The sequence below is a fragment of the Syngnathoides biaculeatus genome, chromosome 23 (assembly GCF_019802595.1).
Source record: "Syngnathoides biaculeatus isolate LvHL_M chromosome 23, ASM1980259v1, whole genome shotgun sequence".
Lineage (NCBI taxonomy): Eukaryota > Metazoa > Chordata > Actinopteri > Syngnathiformes > Syngnathidae > Syngnathoides > Syngnathoides biaculeatus.
This window is the reverse complement of record NC_084662.1, coordinates 11,698,277-11,720,590: the sequence shown is the minus strand read 5'-3', so window position 1 is coordinate 11,720,590 and position 22,314 is coordinate 11,698,277. Positions and strand designations below refer to the sequence as shown.

Below are 22,314 nucleotides of genomic sequence, written 5' to 3'. Positions count from 1 at the left end.
GTTCTCTTCGAAGCTTCCCGACGCTTTTGTTTACCGCAAACTCGCTTTGCTTTGACTACAACTCCCAACATGCAACGCGCTATAACGGTCGCCCCCCCCCTCCTCACATCCCTCAAGTTGTTTATTGCAAACAAGAATGAGGAGAAAAAAAAAAACACTGAACAGAAAAAAAGGGGTCGGGGGTTATTGTACAACCCCCACTCTTGGGTTGTTTTGATTAAATGACGTCATTCTGTTTATGAAAATACGAGTGAGGAAGCCAGGGTGAGGTTTAAATGTTAGATGAACATTTTCCGAGTACTGTACATGTAACGTATACCCTTGTGCAACCTGTGGATTTAATAGGAAAGTAACACGAGGTCAACAAAAGTATATGTTTCATTCGATCCCTTATTAATTGTTTGTATGACTCCTTCATTTCAATCGAAAAAACCTTTGACTGTCCTTGTGATCGAAATCGTCCGCTATCCTCCCGAATGATCAATGCGTGTCTATGAGGAAATATTTACGAGACGCTGACGTCTTTTGATCGCGTAATGGACAAGAAAGTGTCCACGGCAATGGCGAGGGGAGGCCGGAACTAGTGTGCAGGCGGAACAAGAAGCAACGAGCTGGGAAAAGAGAGGGAAATTTAAACTGTGGACACCTCGTCTCGAAACAGCCGCCTTAGCACGAAAAGGCTAACGCAGATTTTGAACGAAAGTATTCACTATAGACGTAAGATTTCTGTTCTGACGATAATAACTCGTAATGTGACAGAATGGAGTTCGGCATCGACCAGGTAACGTTTCGAGTGGAGCCATTTTGCTCGTAGTTTTGCTGTTACCTTGCTTAGGTGAAGCTTAAATTTGGTATTTTTTTTTTTAGGCTACCGAAATGTTTTTTTTTAAACCATTATGTAACTTGTTTTTAAAGTGTGCAGTTTTTGTGACGCTCGCGAATCACTGATATAAAAAAGAAAAAAAGACTGGATAGCGCATACACGTCGAGCAGTATGCCGATTGGTTGAACCGAGTTGGCCGCCATCTTGGTACTCCCAAAACGTGTGGAGGACATGGTTTACACAGGGTGGATTATGGCAGGGGTTTTCTCAAAGTTTGGCATGTAGAATTAAAACTGGTCGTGAGATCTTGACATTTTTTTATGTTCTGGTAACAGGAAGGATTTTTAATTCGATTTGGTAACCCAAAAAAAGTGTAAGTGCAAAGGAAAGACATACAACCAGTGACTACCAAGAAACCTTGCATATTACCTCGCGCCCATTTCCCAAAATACGCTGTCTTCATAACATAGCAAAAATCTAGGCATTTTTTATTTTTTGGGGTCATAAAAACATTAAATTCTCAAAAAGTCAATCAGTTAGTTTTGGAAATAAGGACTTGCAATGGGAAAATACACGCTAGACAAATTGTTCATTTGTTGTCTCTGCGACGTCCCATTTCAGACAGAAAATTTAAACTTGTTTCCTCGCATTTGAAAATCAAATTCAATTTCCAGAGTTCTGTATTATGACATTCATCAAAAATTTCACTGAAAATGTGTTTTCTTGCTTATCCGCTGATGAACTTTGGGAAAATATTTGCATCGCTGGTGAAGCAGAGAGTGAACAGTGAACAACAACCGTAAACAAAACTTTGTTCACGTGAATTAAGATCATCCGGAAAAAAAAAAAAAAACTGTACAAACAAAGTTTAACAGTGTCAAAGTAAATCTTTCTAACTTACCTGTGGAATGTTTTCTCACAGCTGCACAGGTCGGCATGGTTATTTTGGGAGGATCAAGATGGCGATTTTATTTCTGCTAGGGACCACACAGATTAATAAATGTGACGTAGCATCACAATGGCGCCGCCCACCTCTAATACACAATACAGCATTTAAAAATCAGGGTAATTGCATGATCCATGACAAACTAACGTTTTTAGCTTTTGGGGGGGGGGGGGGGGACTAAGGGTAAAGCTCTTTTTCCAACCTATGTTGAGCCACTGCAAAGATTTTACTTGAGAGACACCAGCAAGAAAAAATGTCAAGTACTGTATACTGAAATATTGACAGACACACAGGTTAATTACTGGTATCTCTAGATGATACATAGTTTGTATTATTCATTCACTTCATTAATTTTCTGTACGGCTTATCCTCAGTCGGCTCACCGTTGTGCTGGAGTAAATAATTTCTAAACCGATTAAATGAGGTTGGATAATGTTGCGCGGCACTCCGGATAATCTCCCGCGATACACGAATGCGGTGTACAACAATGCTCGGGAATCAAGTTGGGGGGGTGAGTGGCTCGAAAGCGGCATCCACTATCACGTACGCGCTCCCTCCAACCCCAAATAATTATGAAGAAAATACAGTTGTTTAAATTTGATTTAAAGTTAACGTCTTCACAGACACACACTAATGTAATATATATATATATATAACCATAATATATAACTTGAGTTTGCATGACTGTGTGTAGCTTTCAGAAAGCCCCTCCAAAAACAGCTTAACGGGGAGCTACTACAAGATACTGTCAATCCCAAGAGAAACGGTGCTGCCCCCCAAAGATCCAAACCCCCCAATCGACAGTCCCGGGCTTCAACCAACTAAACAGAACAGCCAGGGTATGCAAAGTGTTTAATCTTTTCGTTTTATACACGCCACTTGAAGATATATTTACAGGTGCAGTATGCTTTTTTTTTTTTTTCTTCTTCCTGCATTTCAGCTCTCGTGGACGCACTGAGGACCCTTCAAAAACGCCTGGAAACGGAGAAGAGCTACGCGCAGTACTCGCGCGATGCGAAGACGCAGGAGCCCGTGGCGATGGCAACCGGCCTGCCTGTGACTGAGGGCGATAACAGGAGCGGTAACGACATGTTCAGCGTTCTTAATGCTGCGAGAATTATCTAAAATCAAATACAGTAGCGCTTTGAGATACAAGCAACCTAATTTAGCACGGGCCTTGTATACGGAGTGAACTCGGTTCGAAAGTGCTCGTCAAGTCAAATTTTCTCTCGGGACGAAGCAAGTCATGGCTCATAATCGAGATATAGTCTCATCCAGGGGTGCTCAATGCGTCGATCGCAATGAAGTCTTGGTCGATCGTGGGACGCCGTGCCAAAAAAAAAATAAAAAAAAATACGTCAGCCAGTGTTCCCTCTAAACTGGGCGCATGCGCAATTGTGCACCGGTGATGCAGTCTCTTGATATTCTGCGTTGCGTGCAAAACAAAACTAATAATCCAATGCAAATTGAAAGTATAACATCCAGCTATTCAGTTTGTGGCATTTTTCAATGTGATTCAATGAGTGAGGGATGACTGGTTGTTACATCCAATATCACAATTCACATACGTACTGTAAAAAATGAAAACAAGAAGCCACTGGTTTCTTTTAGGCAGCACACGGAACTTTCTCTAACTCCGCCACAGTCTTTTTCCTAGTTCACCCCCCCCCCCACCCGCCCGTTCCTAAAGACGTACACTCAGAATTACAAATATTACAGTACTTATGCAGCCCATCAATGTTTTATAATGACAGCGTCCACCATCGCTGCTTTAGTTAGCAACACAGTCTGGGCAATGTAGCGTATAGACGAGCTAGACGTGCTGCTTACGTTTACCTTCGATATTAAAGGAGAAAGTTAAAAAAGAAATGCTGTTGTTTAAGATGCAATAACTGTCCGAGTATGTGAATAATCGAAGAAAAAGTGGTTAAACTGGATGAGATTTCCTCTTTTCTGAGAGGGAAAGGTCTGGTCTGGAGCCAAAGTAGAAAGCGCAGGATGAGATGGTGTGTCATTTTCAAATTCCACCTTGGCACAGCCTGATCCAGGATGAAAGCACAGATAATACAGTGCACAAAAAGCTAATCCTGTATTTTAAATATAGGAGGCAACATAACATTAACCTTAAAACGGTTTGGAAGCATCCCACCTGGGCAGCCCTGATCTGCTCTATAATGTAATCTTTGTCACAGAGCTGGACAACAAGCTGCAGTCCGCCGAGTCTCGCTGTAAGAGCATCGAGAGGCAGCTGGACTACATGAGGAGGATTGTGGAGGGCACAAGGGTGGACAACGAGGCGCCGATGAACAATCAGGTATAGCCGACAATTGTACGTGTGTCTAAGTAACAGTACTCGCCTTGCCTTTTGGACAGAACTTGGAAGTAGGATATTGTATGCATGCAAACATTAAAAGTTATGTTTTAAGATGACTAAGTTTTATCCTGTCAGGGGTTGCCACAGATAGTCCTACAACAGCAGGAGAAGCAGCCAACCAACCCAGACAACCAAAATCCCCAGCAAAAGCTGCAAAAACTTGAATCGGAGTGTCTCAAACTGAGCAGAACACAAAACCTGTCAGAAGTAAGACTTGGTTTGTGATTTTATTTATTTTATTTTTTTTACCTCAAACCAGGCACCTTTTCTTTCGTAGTTATTAGTTTTGGCTCTGCTGTTGACAGATGAAGCTCGCCGTCCTGGAGCAGAGGCTTCTGAAGGAGGAACACGAGCGGAAACTCGTACAGGAGAAAGCAGGCCAGGTAGCTCAATGGTGTACTTTTCCCTTTGCACAACAGTACAACGGCAACATCCCCCATGTTAAGATCCCTGTGAATTACATGTTTTATTTCAAATCCATTGTGGTACTTCTGGGCCTAATCTTATGTTATGTAGTCAAAAAAAAAAAAAAATAACTTACTGTGTGTGTCCGCAGCTGCAGCGAGAGTTGGACCTCAACCTCCGACTGTGTTCTCCACCTGCTGTTCAGCACACGAAGCCACAGAAGGCTCCCCAAAAGGCCACTCTTGTATTGTTTAAGCGTTAATAACATATTTATATGGTGCCTTCACGTGAAGTGGTGGTAACTGACCCGTGTTTTATCTCAGAAACCGCCCTCGCCGATTGAGACGGTGTCACCCAGGCACAAAAGGATTCCTTTCGTGGCGGGAATGGTAAGAGCGCAGTCTGCTAAAATGAAGTCCTTTTTTGTCGAACGGCGCAAACAGATGCATGACTCCAGTCACAAATTATCTCCATGCTTGAGAAGTAGATCTTGGGGTAAAAAAAAAAAGTCTGGGCACCCCCGGTACATAGTGTAAGCTAACCAGTTACTGACTCTTGACTAGGTCCAAGTCAAGATTCTTTGTTCACCACAGCTACGAGTCCAATCAAGGAAACCAGAATGGAACAAAGGAAGGGAAACCCTCTGAAATAAAATCAGTAACATAACCGTAGTCACCTGTTCATCCAAATCGGTCATTTTGTTCACAAAAACTGTAAGATATTGACTTAGTCCGATCAAGGAAATGGCAATGGAACAAAAATAAACTCGAGGCCCGGGGGCCAGATCCGGCCAGCCGCATGATTTTATGTGGCCCGCAAAGCCAAATTTACAGTGTCAATTTCCATGATTCTTGTAAAAAAAAAAAAAGGTACCAAAATTTCAAATTGTCGTGTATCATAAATGATAAAGTTGCGATATTACAAGCATTTTTGCATTACCAAACATGAATAGTTGAAGAAAAAACATTAGCCTTGATTTTTGATTCCAAAACGAGTTCGTAAATATGATGAGACGATTCAATATTTTTGTTTCACAGTCAGTTTCAGTTGACAGTTTCAACTGTCCTCTGAGGGAAGCCAGAACTACTACAATGTGGCCCGCGAGAAAAATTAGTTTGAACGAAAAGAATGAGTAACATAACGCGAGCTAGCTAGTCCTCGGGGGAAGTGGTTGACAAACTGATTGAACAGATGATCCAAACCAAAGTTCTTTGTTCACAAAAGGGTTGGTCAGTGGTGACTCCAGCTCCGTGTCCTACAAAGACAACAGGGAAAGATAAAGAGGACGGAGCAATCTCGCAAGATCATATTTAAAGACCTTCAAATGTAACCTTAATATTTGGATGCATTTTCGTTTTGCTTCCAGTCGACCAGCCCGAGCCACTCGGTGCACGCCAATGTGCAGAGCATCCTGCACATGATGAAGCACCACCAGCCTCAGCTGTGCGAGCGGGTGAGCGCCCTGCACCGCTCGGGCTGCGGCGCCAAGAAGAGCCTCCGCATGGACGGCCAGCCGGCGGTCAGGCCAGCCCCGGAGCCGCAGCCGGACGCGCCGTCGCTGGGGTCTCTGTCCGACCTCCTCCTGGCCCTGCAGGACGAGCTGGGGCAGATGGGCTTGTGAGAACGGCCGAGATCATCATAACGCACAATTTCGCCACGTTTAGTGATTGTGTATGTGTGTGTGTTAGCGAACATCAGGAGCTGATGCGACAGCTCGATGCCAGTCAGCACGTGGAGCAGAGGCACGAATTGCAGAAAGAACTGGAAAGTATGGAGGCCAGGATGGACAAAAAAGGAGCGCAGATCATTAAACTGAGGAAACACCAGCAGACGGTAAGACGAGGAGGATATACTATTAATACAAGCGGTGCTTTAAGGCACACGGGACTCGATTTGAAATTGATAAAACGAGCCACCTGATGAGTATTATTAATCATGTTCAATTGAAGAAGCTTTTTGAAGCCTGATGCTTATCGTCATCATACCTTCAGGTCAACAAGTTGACCCAACAGCCTCGGGTCACCGTCAAAGCGGCCAAGAAGCCCAACGCGCCACGGCCGTCGTCCGCTTCTCCCATCAGGAGCAAGCAGCAGCATCATCATCACCATCACCACCATAACAGGCCGAGCAGCGCGGGTCAGCAGAACCTACACATTCTCAGGGAGACACAGAAGCTGCGCAACAGCCTCAAACAAGACGACATTTGCTGGGAAGTGTAATCGAGAATGTTTTGGGTTTTTTTAACTGTCATTGTACATTTTTAATAAAGCTTATTTTTGACAATTTATTTCTCCAGCTATTGTAACGATTAGTCACATGATGGCAGTGTTGAACCAGTATCTTACAAATGAGAAAGTTTATTTTGCCAGCCGTAATAAGACTCGGCACGGAAGGAGTCTGTTGGACTGGGTCAAATCAGATTAGCCAAAGCCTATGGACCCACATCCGGACCACAATCTTTAGGCCCAAACCCAGTCCTCCATTTGAAAGGTGTGTGGCTATCCACCTGAAGCACTTCTCATTAGGAGTCGCTCTCAACAAAAAACATCCACATTTATCCCTATGAACAATTTAGAATTGTCAATAAACAGAATTCAGAATGCTGAAATTGAAACCCTGAATATTAGGAACGAGACAGACATGCTAACCACTAACTCCCCGTGCTGTAACATGAAACTAAATGGGCAAAGTATCCAAAACTAACATGTATATCTTCACGCCACTTGAAAACTACAGTAAGAAACATATTTGGAGCTCAATCAGGATTGTTGTGAACATAACTTGAAATCCTACAATAAGGCGTTGCGGGCCTCCTCTTGTGAGAACGGTGCCAAAACAAAGCATAAACACTGGTGGGGAAACAAACCTGCAGTCCTACAGAAAATCTTGAACTTTTAAGAGGTGAAAGGTCAATCGTGGGGATTCCCATGTGCATTTAAAGCATTATTCACTGAGAAATATAAGAAAAAAAAAAGCATAATATGCTTCAGACAGAGCCCAAAACGTCATGAGGTTGGAACAAAATAAGACATTTCCAAGACAGCCATGACTGTTTGAACAAACTTTATTGGCTCAACAGGCTGCAACATTTGGAAAACAATGCAAAGACATAAGGAAAAACCAAAAGGGGCACTTTTTTTTTGTAGCTAGCCATTGGAATCGTACCAAGGAGATGGATGGATGGCGGTGAGAACGCAACACAAATGGATGGCACTCCAGTGTGTGTGAGTGTGTGTGTGTAATTGTGCACACGTATAAATCAGACCATTGGGCCATGCAGGGAGGGTTTTTTTTTTTTTTATTTATTAACAGAAATAAACACTAAAAGGAGTGAAAGATTTTTTTTAAAACTTACTGGCCAGCTTGAAAAGTCTTCCCGTGATGTGTTAAAAGAATCGTTCTCACCAAGACATCGAGTTCAGTACGCATTTTACTCCCAAAATGTCAGTTTGCGTACCGTTTTGATGTGGCGGACATTTCAGTGATTTTTTTTCCCATGGGTATGAAATGTTTGTGCAGAGGTCGCTGTCATGTTCCAATGAAAATTCCAATGAAATTAAATGAAAAGAAAAAAAAAAGCAGTAATTTAATCATTTTCTCTAATTACCACAAACCAAAAACCGTCTCGCTGGTGTATGACGATGTTAAACTGCGTATTTGTGACCAATTCCACATCAAATTCAGCCGAACTGTACCGCCTCTTGGTGGAAAACAAGATTTTTTTTTTTCAGAACAGAGATCACTTTATATCATAAGGAAGTGTCCAATAATTGTGTTTCAAAATACTTCATACAGATCTAGATAAAGTTAAGGCAAGGCATGACGGCAAACCGCATGACGGGAAAAAAAATGAAAATGCTGATGACCAAGTGTAATAAGCATTGAGCTGAATGTAGGCTCTCTTTTTTTACCCCCTCTTACAAACTTAACTGAATAAGGCACTTTTCCTGAAGATGTGCAGGAGAGCTGAGCGAGAAGCAAGCGACAATGAACGTGTGTTTGGATGTAGCAACAATGTGCGCATGTGATAATTGTCTTCTTTCAGGAATTTAGGCCCGATGATGCAGCAGCATTGGAGATGTGGGCAAAAACTTCGATGCGGCTAAGGCAAAAAATCAGATGTAGCTAAGGCAAAAAAGTCACTGTGCGTCTTTGGGCTGTAGCCTAATGCCACCTGGTGATTGTATGATGATGGCGAGTTTATATTCTATACTGTGTGGTCTCACCCTACACGAGCATTCGAATTGGTTTCACAATTGTACAAACAAAGCTTGTCAGTGCAATGCTTAAAAGTTTCATGGCAACACAGGAATTTGGCGTCGATGGCTCACGGTTTCAAGGCAATCTCTTCATGATTTATCAAGTGGTTTTTCTGTGTGGAAAAATCCGTAGGCGCAAATAACACCCAAAATTATTCACTACCTGGCCAAAGTACATCCATCTAATATTTAAAGCACTCGTCTTCATTAGGATGAGCTGACAGGGTAGACGATGGACCGGATGCCTGCCAACCGCTGGGGGCCGATGTACATTTTTAGGTGGAAATGACAAAGTGATAGTCGACCAGTCAAAAATATTTCATCATCCATCATCTGTTTGAAATTACTCCTATCACCGACAACTTGGAAGAAACTCGATATTTTTGTGATCTTCTAAACCCTAAGAGCTATGAATCCACAGCAAAGTTCCAATAGTCCCTATTTAGGTATCTAGTATCTAACCATCTTGGCTATTTTTATGTTTGGTGATGCCTGTATTTCATATGGGTTTAATAATTTTGGATACGGATGTTATGATAATTTAAAACATCTTTAAAAAAAATGACACCTTACAGTATTTTTGCCCTTGTGCTATTCCCAGCTCAAAGAAATATCCACACATCAAATCTAAGTCCACTTTGGCCCAGGTGTGAATCACGCTGACCTTGTTGCGTATCAAGAGGAAATAAACATCCGCCATGCAAAAAAATATATAAATCACCATAAAATTCACCGATGAGCTCTGTAAATTGAAAAAAAAAAAAAAAAGGCAAAAAGACTGACATTCCTTCATTAAGACTTCCCTGAACTTCACGAAAACCTAAGATGGACACGTCCGACGACATGACAGCAGACAAAAAACGGGGAGGGGAGAGACAAACTACACGGATAGCAGCGCATAGCCAAACCGACCTTGCATTTCCAAACACTTTCTAACTATAATAACAATAATCCAAACAAAGCTAGACTCACTGATCGGGAGTGTAACAAGAACTTTACACCAACACGAAGTGAGGTGGGAGGTTGATAAGACCATAACACAAACTTATTGACTTCAAGTGGGGGCAAAAAAAAAAAAAGGGGGGGGGGGGGAGAAATATGACTAAATAATAAGTCTCGGCTTCTATGGTCTTTCCCTGTTTAACAAAGGCTCTTCCGTCCAGCTGGGATACACAACATTGCACTCAAGCAGGTAGAAATACAATCATCCCCCCTTCAGGTTTCCTCGTGAAACCACACCAGACATGTAAAGGCACTTGACTCCTATTGTATTACGGTCCCCATCAAGGAAAAGTGCTTCCAACTCCTCGTTAAACAAATTCTCTATATTCCTAAAAATACTGTACAATCTTTCATTTTTTTGAAGACCACCTCCGCAACCGGACAGCCGGTGGGGATCTAAAGGTGACAATGGCCAGGAGATGGACTTAAATGTTTTATTGCATGTAGCTGCTCTTTAGGGCAGTTCAGACTTTATAACTTGTTTCGGGTGATCTTTGCCCAGCGCGACAAAGAACAAAAAATGGAGCCACCCGCCTGACATATTATTTGCCAACTGTGGGTATAACCAGAACTTTTCAAATAAACTATGACCAACATATACAAGATAAAACAGCGTTAAGGGGGAGGGGACCGACAAATGACAACAGGCTAAAAGCTGAACTAAACCTTTGCAGTTATCAAATCACAACTCCAACAATGTTTCCTCCTCTGCAATCACCACTTCAATTCGACGAGGAGGCTTTAAATAACATCAATTTGCAGGAAAAACTGATTCAAACAAAGTTAAGGAGGGGGTAAGAAAGAAAAAAAAAAACAAGCTCGGAAAAACACAGTTTAAGGGGATGGACGGGAGCGCTTTGATTGGTCGAGATTATTCTGAGAGGCGTGGACCTGAGCGCGCGCGGTACAGCCTCAAATGGTGTGGTAGTTGCGGTCCTTTGACTTGGAGAACTTGTAGAAAAAGAACAGCACAGCCTGCAGGCCCAGCACCAGCACGATGCCGCCGATGAAGCTGGCGGCGTCAAACGTGGAGCTCTTGTGAGGGGCCGGAGAATGCGTCACTGGGGCGATTGACGTGGAGCCATCTAGACAAGGAGATGAATTTAAGAAAAAAAAAAAAGTACAGTGTAGGACACAGGTGCCAAACTCAAGACCCAGGGGCCAGAACTGGCCCACCACATGATTTTTTGAGGTCCGTGGAGGTTAATCAACTTCCATGATTTTTGTGACAATCTGTTCTAAATTTCTTAGTCATACATCATAAATGATTACACTTAGATGTTATGAGCATTTTTGTGTAACTAAACATGAGCAATGGTTGACAAACACATTAGCATAGTGTTCTGATTCCAAAATTATTTCAGAAATTTTGTGTGTAAGTTTGAGGCGATTAAAGATTTTTATGGTTTCAGTCATAACGGCCCTCTGAGGGAAACTGGAACTACAATATGGCCCGCGCCAAAAATGAGCTTGACACCTCTGGTGTAGGACAACAAGAATTGGGGGGGTGGGGGGGGGGGGGGGGGGTTGTAATCATACAGCACTTTTTGTAATAGTTTTTTCCTCAGGTAGTTTTTTTTTTGTTTTGTTGTTTAAATCATTGTAGTAAAGTATGTCCATTTACCCAAAACACTCGAGGGTGAGAAAATTCTCTAATGATCCAGTATGGAGAATACATACACAGAAAAAATTGAAATCTATAATCATTTATTAGCTTGTGTTTATAATGATCAGCTATTCAGTGACTGAAAAACAGAGCGGAAAGTCCCATCATCAAAAATAAGGAGGCGATTGTAGTTTTGTAAAATCAAGTGTAGACAACAGTTAACAACGGAATGCTTTTAGCAGAAGACTGAAAATAAGTTTAATTTTGCAAAACTGAACGTGAATCATGTGCTACTCTGTTTCGTACCTCCAAAATCCTTGCAAATACCAAACACGAGCACTTACTTGAAGCAGTGGACGCGGTTGAGGTTGCAACTGTGGTGCCGTTGAGACCGGCTGTCGGCGCAGGCGTGGAAGTGTTGGTCGAATTGGCTGGAGTTGGGTCACAATGACAGTTAGGAGTTGTGCCGCTTGATATGCTTCAAGCACCAAAGCATAGCGCAAGTTCATCTGGCCAGATAACACTTTTTTTGCTATGCTAACAGCAGAAACCGTAAGTTTTTACACCATCTGTTCCTGAACACAAGTTGCTTTGTTCATATTTTTGAACAATTTCCCAATGTCATCATGTCCCCAACCTAAAACCCAACAACATTTTAGGGAAGATTCTTGACTGCCTTACAAGGGTAAAGAGTTAAAGACCCTGCAAAGCGAATTCAGAGCTTTGTAAATCCACCATAAATCTATCAAGCTCATTGCTGAAAACATGCAAAGACAGCACTACAATTATGAAGAGATTTAGTTTTCCTGATTTTTTTGGGTGTGGCTAAAACAGAGTCGCCTGACGCACTTTTGAAGTCCCGCATGACTGTCGCCTCCACATTCTATATACCATATTTTCCGCACTATAAGACACACCTATAAAACCTTTAATTTTCTCAAAAGTTGATGGTGTGCCTTATAATTAGCTGTGCCTGATATATGGATCAATATTGAGCCTTTAGTGCAGCGCCATCTAATGGATGCATCATGTAACCCCAGCCTCTACTGTAGCATCTCTTCTATGCACCTTATAATGCGGTGCGCCTTATATATGGAAAAAAAATTAATATAGGCCATGCATTCATTGAAGGTGCGCCTTATAGTGCGGAAAATACAGTAAGCATTTGAACGCCGTTAATTATCGCATCAGCAGTCATCCAACACACTTACTAAATGCATTTAGCAAGCAAAGTATCCCTACACCCACTCATCCCTTCTGAGCGCCTGGTTGTCTGCCGTGAAGGTACACAGACGAGATGTGGAGCTAATTTACAAAACAGATCGCAGACTACAATTGCACCATATACAGTATCTCCCGATAATGCATAAATATCAAAATTTTCAATAAACAAAATACACGATTAAATGCTCGCTGAGCTGTAGTCCCAGCTGGCGTCTTGTGTGACTTTCAAGGCATATTTACACCCAGAATATCAAGTGAACGCCAAAAAATGTATGAAGCCAGGGGTGTTGGACTTTAGCTGTCCCTCTGCATTTTGTTTAATGTGTTAATTCTGGTTATGAACACCTCAAAAGGCACTAACCTGCCATTCTGATGTTAATGTTTCATGCTGAAGTAGGCAAGGCTGCTGTCAAAAAATGTTTAGAAGCTTTGCAAGGGGGGGGGGGGGGGAAAGCAATCCAGTTGGAGGAGGAGTAGCGACTGTTACCTGTGATGGGCTGAGAGGTCTGAGAGGTGGTGTTGGCAAAGGTAGTGGCAGTAGAGGTTTGGGATATTACGGTGGGAATCTGGGTTGACATGTTTGGAGCGGCTGAACAGTGAACCATCACCGGGACAAGGTTTTGAAACAGAAAAAAGCCAGAGACACCACAGAAACCACCAACACTTGTAAGTTCAAGTTATTTAAAAAAAAAAAAAAAAAAAGACAAGAGACAGAAGGCAGAGAGCCAAAAAAAACCTGACACATCTAAAGCATATCAGTATTCAAGTTACACCATAGCCCAGTTAAGTTAATAATGAGCAAAAAAATAATTTTTTGCATAACTAAGCACAAAGTGGCATCATTTCAGTTTTTAGCATTCGGGTCTGGTTGAGCGTCGACATTGACCGTAACGTAGAACGGTCACCAACCAAACATTTCTTTCGATGGGCACCTTATTTTCCTCCAATGTGAATAAAATGCAATAATAATTCAGCATTACCAATGGCTTGCTGCGATATATACGAGGTTAACGCAACGGAATGTCGGGAAACCTACCGGAGCAACTGTCATTGCTACAGGTGGTGTTTGCATCCCGGAGAGTCACGTTATGACAGCCCACGACACCTGATGCTGAAATACAGAAGAGAAATATGGATTTTATTCTATTTTTGAATGGCCAATATGGGTGGTTTAAAGGAATTGAAGCAAAATAGATTACACGACAATGCTTAGCTAATACATACACTGATTCAGAATTAACTATGTCGTCATCTTAAGGATGTATAACTTGCTAGAAATAAGAAGGTGAGCTACAAGCATCAAGAAATGATTTTCCATCCATCGTTTAAAAATATTTAGCAGAAAATAAACGTTTGATTCTGAATTTCCTTAATGGGGACATCAAAACATCGGTTCATAATCTTTTCCAACAGTTTTGTGATGCACTTGTGTGTAATATTAATGTTAACACAAAAGCAGAAGTACCATTGTCTCACGTGTATAAACTAAAACGTTCAGCATATTATACACGGGGTGAAACTTCAACTCTCTCACCGCCATGACAGAAACGTCAGGGCAACCCACATCCTGCGGTGGGAAGGACGGCACCCTGAGCACCGCTCACTTCATTGGAAACAAAAGTTGTATATAAGATGCAAAAGTGCATCTTTTGAGGTCAAAATGATTAGGGCCGATAAAAATTCAGAAACTGTCCTCAGCGTGTCGATCCATTTGTATGGGAGTGTATAATCCAATTAATAAGTAACCATGACGTGGGACTTTGCCCCACTATGAATGTTTCCTGACCCAAATAACAAGAAGCCCAGACAGCAAGGCAGAACTGCCGTGTTTTTCTTTTCCCAAACACGTTATCAACATTTACAACAGGTCAGTTCTCCAAACCTTAAATCTTCTAAGTGTAGACAGGATATCTTGGTTAACCCATATTGATTATCAATGTGTTTCACTGGTCCATGTCCTGTGATTGGTTGACACCCAGGTGTGATGGCTGGTGCGATCTTGTGACTGTGGATTTTTTTCCACAGTGTTATCGTCCCTTTAAGCCTGTCGAGAAAATGATGCTAATCATCAATAATTTAGATCAATCTTCGCTGTCATTTTAACTCCGAATGGCCCTAATTCTTCAAAATGTTTTACTCAAGGAAGCGCCAATAACCGATTTTATAAAAATGTCTGATTACATGACCCTCACATAGGATAAATTGTTTCCTCACATTCTAAACCACAGGTGTCAAACTCAAGGCCCGGGGCCAGATCTGGCCCGCCGCATGATTTTATGTAGGCCCGTGAAAGCAAATCATGTATATCAACATCCATGATTTTTGTGATAATCTGTAACAAAAGTTCAACTGAGATATTGCAAGCATTTTTGTGCAACCAAACTTGAACAATAGTAGAAAAACCTATTACGCTTGATTTCTGATTCAAAACTAGTTCATTAATTTCATCTGTAAACATGAGGTGAAAGATTTTCATGGAGTCACAGTCATAACGGCCCTCTGAGGAAAATCATAACTACAATGTTCCCCGCGACAAAAATGAGTTTGACACCCCTGCTCTAAACAAACCTGAATTTGGTGAGATGGCTTCCCATAACAAATAGCTGCACCAAGACGAACGAGAGCTTCAGCCGATCCTTTCTGTTCCTTTACCTAACAGGCAAGGATGATGTAGCAACTTGTAGAAGATTGTGTCACAATGGTTGGTGTCTGGTGGACAGCTGCCTTGCAGTTCTGAGAACCCAGGTTCAAGTCCAGCCTTACCTTTGCAGAGTTTGGATATTGTCACTATGCCTGCATAAGTACAAGGCACCAGGTACTTTGGTCCCACATCCCAAAAATATGCACGGTAGGTTAATTGAAGACTAAGGTGCTGAAAGATGACTGAGTGTGAATGATTGCTAGTCTTTGTGGGCCCTGCGATTGGTTGGGGACCAGAGTTGAGAGAACCTGAATCTGAGCAGTCCCAGAGCGGAACCAATCGTTCAAGCCATATCTAATGACGTGAGATGCCATTCAATCACAAGGACACTTTACAGGGCTTTAGCTTGTGCACAGATTTTGTTTTTAAAACACAGCTTGGGTCAAAACTCAGTCCTGTTGTGAAAAACGAGGTCACCACGACCACTTCAGGAGTAAAACCACTGTCGTACCACGCCATGTAAAGCTACGCAAAAGAACGTTTGTCTGCCAAGTCCAGTTCATGATTCGTCATATTGTACAATGAACAATCAAAGATGCTATTGAAAGTAGATATTTAACCCAGCCCTATTGTCTAGAATGTGTTATCTAATTACCTTTAAAGACTTTTCAACATGGTGGTTGAAATATTTTTCACACCTTTTGAGGGACATGGCACAGTCTTCAAGATTGTGGGAGGGGAGTTTGGGAGAGCTGCTATATGACAGGAAGCTGTGAAAGGTAGGGCCAGCCTCATATGTATACAAGTGGTGCGACAATTTACACAAACTACAGATATGAGGTTTAAAAAATATTGGTTATCAGTGCTGAAGACCTTGGTCGCACTAAAAAGTGTAGCAAAGATTGGCCTACAGGTGACGCATAATCAATTCTGACACCAAAGGCTTTTTCACATAGAAAATTAAACCACAAGATAAATGACGTAATGATATCGCAGAGAATGTTTACTGCTCCAGTGGTCTTAATCTGTACTTTTAAAACCGCAATCTTGATCAGCTCACGCACGAGCAGTTTTTGCTGACTTCAAAAGAAATAAGTCTACCGTTCTTAAACCCAGGAAAGAGGCTTTGGCTCCAGACAAACCAAGTGTTTAAGTGCGTCAGTCGGCATTGTTGCATTTGTCCATATCCTGTGTTGTTCTGTCAGATCTGTGCGAGTCATGTGCTCTGGATTGCCAAAATTTTAGGTGTGTAGGCAAAAAGATAAATTGCTATATTTTTAAACAACAGGGAAAACTGACTGTTTAGTAACTCCCCTCCCGCCCCTAACCAAGATGGACACTAAAATCCTTTATGAGCTTGTGGGTTTGAATTAATACATTTTAGGGTCAAACAAACATGAAACCTTAATTAATCCTTACATAATCCTACTGTTTGTTTTCCATGCACACATTGTGTCTAAGGGCTATGCAAATGTTAACGCGGACTGTTCAGGAAACTGTTTTAAGCTTTTTTTACTTTTAAAAAAATGATAATTCTATACCCACCCTGACAACTATTTTTTATTTTACAAACATCTGTGAATTAAGATGATTAAGGTCAAACCGGACCCAGAAAAGCCTCAAAGTACACAAACTTTGTTGCGGCAGTGACGTTTTTCCGTCCATCCATTTTCCAAGCCGATTATCCTCACAGGGGTCGCGGGAGTGCTGGAGCCTATCATGACTAAGGTTTTTTTTTGTGCGGGGGGGGGGGTGTCAACAAATGACATTTAAGGTATTTTTAATTGCAGTCATATTCAAAATAGGATAAATTTGACCAGAATTATTTTCATTTCAACTATATCATTACTGTGGGTTTATTCATACATTACACTATGGAGTGCTATTTTAATAACTTTTTTAAGGGGAAAAAATGATTAAAGATTAGCGTTTTGAGTTACAAGTGGTCACAGAACATTTTAAACTCCTATATCAAAGCACCACTATATGCAAAATTTTTAAATGAATCATTTTATTTCAAATGATCAAATTACTTTAAAAAAAAAAAAAAAGTCCCAAGCATCACATATACAATTTTGGCGACATCTGAAAAAGGGCTTTTAAACTTGATACTTGATTTGAATTGTGAGGATTTGTTCCTTCATTCCATTTCCACCTTGCGTCTTCCGTTCAACCGCAACATAAGAGAAATGAGGCAAAGCTTTTTAGCATTAGAAGAAAAACCACCCCGTTTGAGATCACAGCATTTGACAACACTGGGAGGCGGTCGGACCGGTTTCAGAATAAAATCCTGATATTGGGCCGACTCGTCAAACCGGTCTACTCTGACAAATCACCGCCTGTGTTCGCCTTACTCGAGTTAAGTGATTGTGGAGCAATCAGTTCTTAAGTTAGTCAGGATGAAATGCGACTGTGTGCACGCTTTCATGTGTCAGCATTTGTGGTTATTGCCATTTGGGTTTCCTCATTTTCTGGTCTGTGGTGTGATGATAAGGCAAGTTTCCTGCAACGCATTGCCTCACTTCCACTAATGGACGTTCAGTCAGACTTACTCGAGTCAAAAGAACTACACATGAGAAATCTGCAACTTTCATGCGTGGGTGTCCACCTCAAGCGAGCAGTCAAGGTATAAACGAGCATCAGTCGAATCTTACTTTGCCCATAAAACGTGACCATCGTCACAGCCAAAGATCCTGTGACCTCCTTTACAGACACAATCTGATCTGCTCTCCTGCCGTAACAAGGTAGGCCATTTTTTTGTGTGTTTGGTACGTATTCCAAAAATGAGAATCAATTTAGCACACATAACCTGATTTGCAAGAGTCACTTGACCTAAATTAAAAAAAAAAAAAAAAAAAAAATAGAACAGCGATGTATCCAATAAAAACAGACCAAATTGCAAATTCTAACATTATATTAGTACATCACCGTTAATTTTTTTTCCCATAATCACAATTTTTTTTACATCAAAAGAAAATATTACTCAGACAACCCAACGGAATACAAAAAGCCGTTTTCACATTACCATTCAATTCATTATGGCACAAAGAAAAATGTAAACCTTTCTGACCCTCTGTGAAAAAGTAATTCCCCCTTGTTAAATTGCAGTCACTGTGACTAACCACAAGTTTTGGAAAGGTAAGTTCGATTTCACAAGGCACGCCCAAACCTGATTACCACCATACTTGTTGGACCAAGTAATAACTAAAATAGAATCTGTCAGAGTACGTGAAGTAGGCCACAAGATCAAGAAACAATGCATCGTGCCACAATCCAAAGAAATTCAAGAGGAAATGAGAAAAATGGAAAAGGTTCCAAAGCTAATTCCAAAGCTTTGGGGCTCCAGCGAACCACTGTCAGAGCCATGACGCACAAATGGAGAAAACTGGGAACAGTGGCAAATCTTCCCAGGACTGTTTGACGACGACTCATCCAGGAGATGTCAAAACAATCGCGAACAGCTAAAGACATGCTGGCGTCAGTTAAAGTCAGTGTTCAAGACTTCCACAAAAAAAGACAGTAACCAAAAGTGGCATCCATGGGAGAGGTCCCAGGCGAAAACACCTGCTGTCAGCAAAAAATACAAAGGCTCATTTCACATTTGCCAAAAAAACATCTTGATGATCCTCAAGACCTTTGGAAAAACAATGAGGACTGACGAGTCAAAAATTCAACTTTTTGGAAGGTATGCGCCCCGTTGGATCTTGCATAAGAATGCTGCAACTTTTGATAAAAAGAACATTATGCCAACAGTGAAGCATGGTGGTGGCAGCGGGATGGTTTGGGGCTACTTTGCTGCCTCAGGACCAGGACAACTCATTGTGATTGATGGAACACTGAATTCTCTTGTGTACCAGAAAATCCTGAAGGAAAAAGATCCGACCATCTAGTCATGCCCTAAAAGTCAAGTGCACTTGGATCATGCAGCAGGACAACAATCAGAAACACACCAGCAAGTCCACCTCTGAATGGCTCAAGGTTTTGTAGTTGCCAAGCCAAAGTCGGGATTTAAATACAATTGAAATGCTGTGATGGGACCTTAAACGGGCAGGTCATGCTAGAAAACCCTCTAATATGGCGGAATTGAAAAAATTCTGCAAAAGGAGTGATACAGAACGATGTGAAAGATTCACCACCAATTATCCCAAACGCTTTAGTTACTGCTGCCAAGGGTGGCACAACCCATTATTAGACGAAAAAAAACACCCATTCTTAACAAAAAACTGCTTACGTCACCACAGTTGGAACAACTGTAACATAAACAGAGGACCCCTGTAAACTCTTTCGACGAAAACCACAAAATAACGTCGACTGCTGTGAATCCCTCGTGTGATTGTGCTACATTACACAGTGAAATCAGCGTGTCACGCTGCTGCTGTTTTTGTTCCAGCGATGCTTGGCTGCACAATACAACAACAGCGACGGTTCCATACATTCCCTCCATTCCCAGGAATCAGGAGTCATCTGGGACAATTCGAGTCTCACAAAAGATTGACCTGTGGCCCTCTCGCCACACATACAAACATTTGGATGGATACTCACATGACGTGCAGTTCAACCACTGGCAGTCGGTGTTGGCTTCGCATGCGCTACACCCGAGAGAGGCGCATCCATCTGCAAACATAACATTTTGTGGAGTTAGTAAGTTAGCGATCTGTCTTATTGCTGGTGTTTATCATCACTATACTCATTGTTGCCTGCTTATGGGCTTATTTCAGCAGTATATGTGTTTTGAAAGGATCACAGGTAGATTTCTGCGATTTACAAATGAAGGCCGAAGAGCAAGAGTTGATATATATTATTTGTTTAGTCACTTTTTGCGGCGTGATAGCAAATGGCCGGAGAGCTGCTCCTTCTTACGGAAAATGAATTGGAGTTGTGCAATAACAGTGGTAAACATGGATGTTGAAACCCTTCACCAGTAAAAGTGTAGATGTTTAAACACACAGTACCCTTTAAGTTTATCCTATGTACGATGTAAACTTTAAAGGTCCTAGAAAAACCTGTTAAATTATAAAACTGGTTCAGTATTGTGAGTAAGAAGGAACTAAAGTACAATCTTTAAAAAAAAAAAAAAAAACAATCAATAAATAAATAAAATCAATAACACCCTAGGAAAAGTAGTTTAAGATTAGGGACAATCCCCACTTTGGTTGACCCCATGCAAAAAAATATTTTCTTATTATTCCCACATCTCAGCATAGTTGTTGAGCAGTATGAGGAATAAATTGACTATTGGACTAATTTCAAGTTTGTTTGTTTTTTGTTTTTTTTTTTAACTTGGAAATGTGTCTCTGACAGTGATGGTATCACTGTATGACTTCGTTATAAATGAGCCCGGTCAATAGAAAGTTTGTCATAAAAGAACAATATTCATACGATATGTACGTGCATACAATCATACAAACAAATACATTTAAATATAAAAAAAAAAGTTTAAATTTAACTAGCATGCTAGCTCAATTTTAGAACAGCAGGGAGATCATCGCTATTGCCAGTGTTTCTAAATAGGTATGTGAAGAAAGAATTGAGCTGGCAGGGTAGTTAAATTAAACTTTTTTAAATAATATTTAAATGTATTGGTTTGTATGATTGTATGCACGTATATATTGTATGAATATTGTTCTTTTATGACAAACTAACCCTAACCCTCTATTGACCGGGCTCATTTATAACAAAGTCATACATACCATCACTGTCAGAGACACATTTCAAAGTTAAAAAACAAAACAAATAAAAAAAAAACCCTTTTGAATAACTTTTTTTATATTTAAATGTATTGGTTTGTATGATGATTGTATGCACATATATATCATATGAATATTGTACTTTTATGACAAACTTTCTATTTACCACAATTGAAAATGACTGGGCTCATTTATAAGGAAATCATACAGTGATACCATCAGTGTCAGATACACATTTGCAAGTTAAAAAAAATGAAAAAATGTGGGCAAATTACTCCAACAGTCAATTTATTCCTTATATTGCCCAATGATTATGCTGAGATGCAGGAACAATAAGAAAAACGTTTTTTGCATAGTGTCACCAAAGTGGGGATTGGCCCTAATTTTGAACTATTTTTTTAGGGTGTTATTGGTGTTTTCAAAAAAAAAAAAAAAACAAAGATTGTACTTCATTTCCTTCTTACCCACAATACTGAACCAATTTTACAATTTAACAGGATTTTCTAGGACATTTAAAGAAATTAGTTTCTTTGAAATCGGAGCAACTTGAAATTTCAATTTTTCCTAGTATGTTATCCTCACATGGGTTGTGGAAGTGCTGGAGCCTATCCCAGCTAATTTGGATTCACATATTCTGGCTTCATGGGAAAAATAATTGTTTTAAGTACGGTAGCTGACTTTTTAAGCTGAAAAAAAATAGAAACACATGGGAAAAAAAAACGTTTATGGCCCGCCATGTATGAATACATATTTTTCATCAATTCAGTATGACATTCGGATATCATATGAATTTAAGAGGGATAGAAATTATTTGTCTTAAATGATCTAATTAGCTGTCATTCCAGCTCGGTAAACCACGTTAGCTGCTTCACTGGACAGCGTGGAAATGAAACTGACTCGTCGCCAATTGGAATATTTGTAATATGTGACACCCGGAGGAAGCGTGAGTGAAAACAGCTTGAATATTAAATACAATATTGAGCACCTAAACGTGTGTATTAAATTTGTGTTCTATCATTTGTGTATATGAGCGCCAGGTTGCGGGGGTGCGTCGAGCCCCGGGATGCTAGTCGGCTAGCTGTTAGCATTGGCGCGCGAGCGTGCCTGGCCAAACTTACCTGAGTCCGACGCGGCGGACGCGCACATGAAAGCCGCGACCACCACGGAGACCAAATACATCTTGGCGTTCATGGCTGCGGGATACGGACGGAGAATGAGGCGGCGGCGGTTTTCGTCAGGCTCGTCGTGTTACGTTTTGCTCCCGAGGCTGTCTTCCCTCACCCGAGCAGATACTTCCGACTTGACGGGTCATGTGACACCTTCCTCCTTGGAGGGGGAAGGGCGGAG

General features: G+C 41.1%; 2 protein-coding genes across 5 annotated transcripts; one reads left to right on the top strand and one right to left on the bottom strand.

Annotated features, from left to right (window-relative positions):
- The first annotated feature begins 104 nt into the window (after nt 1-104).
- Nucleotides 105-6,835, top strand: cep57l1 (centrosomal protein 57, like 1). 3 transcript variants are annotated; one of them, XM_061811677.1, is made up of 11 exons: nt 105-264; nt 2,464-2,608; nt 2,710-2,850; nt 3,962-4,083; nt 4,219-4,350; nt 4,449-4,526; nt 4,700-4,792; nt 4,872-4,937; nt 5,915-6,165; nt 6,237-6,381; nt 6,540-6,835. In XM_061811677.1, exons 3-11 carry the CDS (start codon nt 2,808-2,810, stop codon nt 6,765-6,767), a joined length of 1,158 nt encoding a protein of 385 aa, XP_061667661.1. In that variant the 5' UTR covers nt 105-264; nt 2,464-2,608; nt 2,710-2,807; the 3' UTR covers nt 6,768-6,835. The 3 variants fall into 3 exon arrangements, with proteins under 3 accessions (XP_061667661.1, XP_061667659.1, XP_061667658.1); XM_061811675.1 differs by lacking the exon at nt 105-264 and adding an exon at nt 529-781 and having other exon boundaries at nt 4,231-4,350; XM_061811674.1 differs by lacking the exon at nt 105-264 and adding an exon at nt 531-781.
- A 759-nt stretch (nt 6,836-7,594) lies between these two features.
- On the bottom strand, nt 7,595-22,294 carry cd164 (CD164 molecule, sialomucin). Of its 2 annotated transcripts, XM_061812016.1 has the most exons (6): nt 22,086-22,294; nt 19,823-19,894; nt 13,676-13,750; nt 13,127-13,228; nt 11,760-11,846; nt 7,595-10,894 (listed from the first exon to the last, which is right to left on the bottom strand). In XM_061812016.1, exons 1-6 carry the CDS (start codon nt 22,156-22,158, stop codon nt 10,722-10,724), a joined length of 582 nt encoding a protein of 193 aa, XP_061668000.1. In that variant the 5' UTR covers nt 22,159-22,294; the 3' UTR covers nt 7,595-10,721. The 2 variants fall into 2 exon arrangements, with proteins under 2 accessions (XP_061668000.1, XP_061668002.1); XM_061812018.1 differs by lacking the exon at nt 13,127-13,228.
- Between the last annotated feature and the right edge of the window lie 20 nt (nt 22,295-22,314).

What these genes read in the sequence shown, in the direction of transcription:
- cep57l1 (XM_061811674.1), top strand. Translation starts at nt 761, where the DNA reads ATGGAGTTCGGCATCGACCAG. An exon ending in TGGAGTTCGGCATCGACCAG is followed by an intron (nt 782 to 2,463) that starts GTAACGTTTCGA and finishes GACTGTGTGTAG; the next exon opens with CTTTCAGAAAGCCCCTCCAA. An exon ending in GAGCTGGGGCAGATGGGCTT is followed by an intron (nt 6,166 to 6,236) that starts GTGAGAACGGCC and finishes TGTGTGTGTTAG; the next exon opens with CGAACATCAGGAGCTGATGC.
- cd164 (XM_061812016.1), bottom strand. Translation starts at nt 22,158, where the DNA reads ATGAACGCCAAGATGTATTTGGTCTCCGTGGTGGTCGCGGCTTTCATG. An exon ending in GTGGTTGAACTGCACGTCAT is followed by an intron (nt 13,751 to 19,822) that starts GTGAGTATCCAT and finishes TCTGTATTTCAG; the next exon opens with CATCAGGTGTCGTGGGCTGT. An exon ending in GACCTCTCAGCCCATCACAG is followed by an intron (nt 11,847 to 13,126) that starts GTAACAGTCGCT and finishes ACCCAACTCCAG; the next exon opens with CCAATTCGACCAACACTTCC.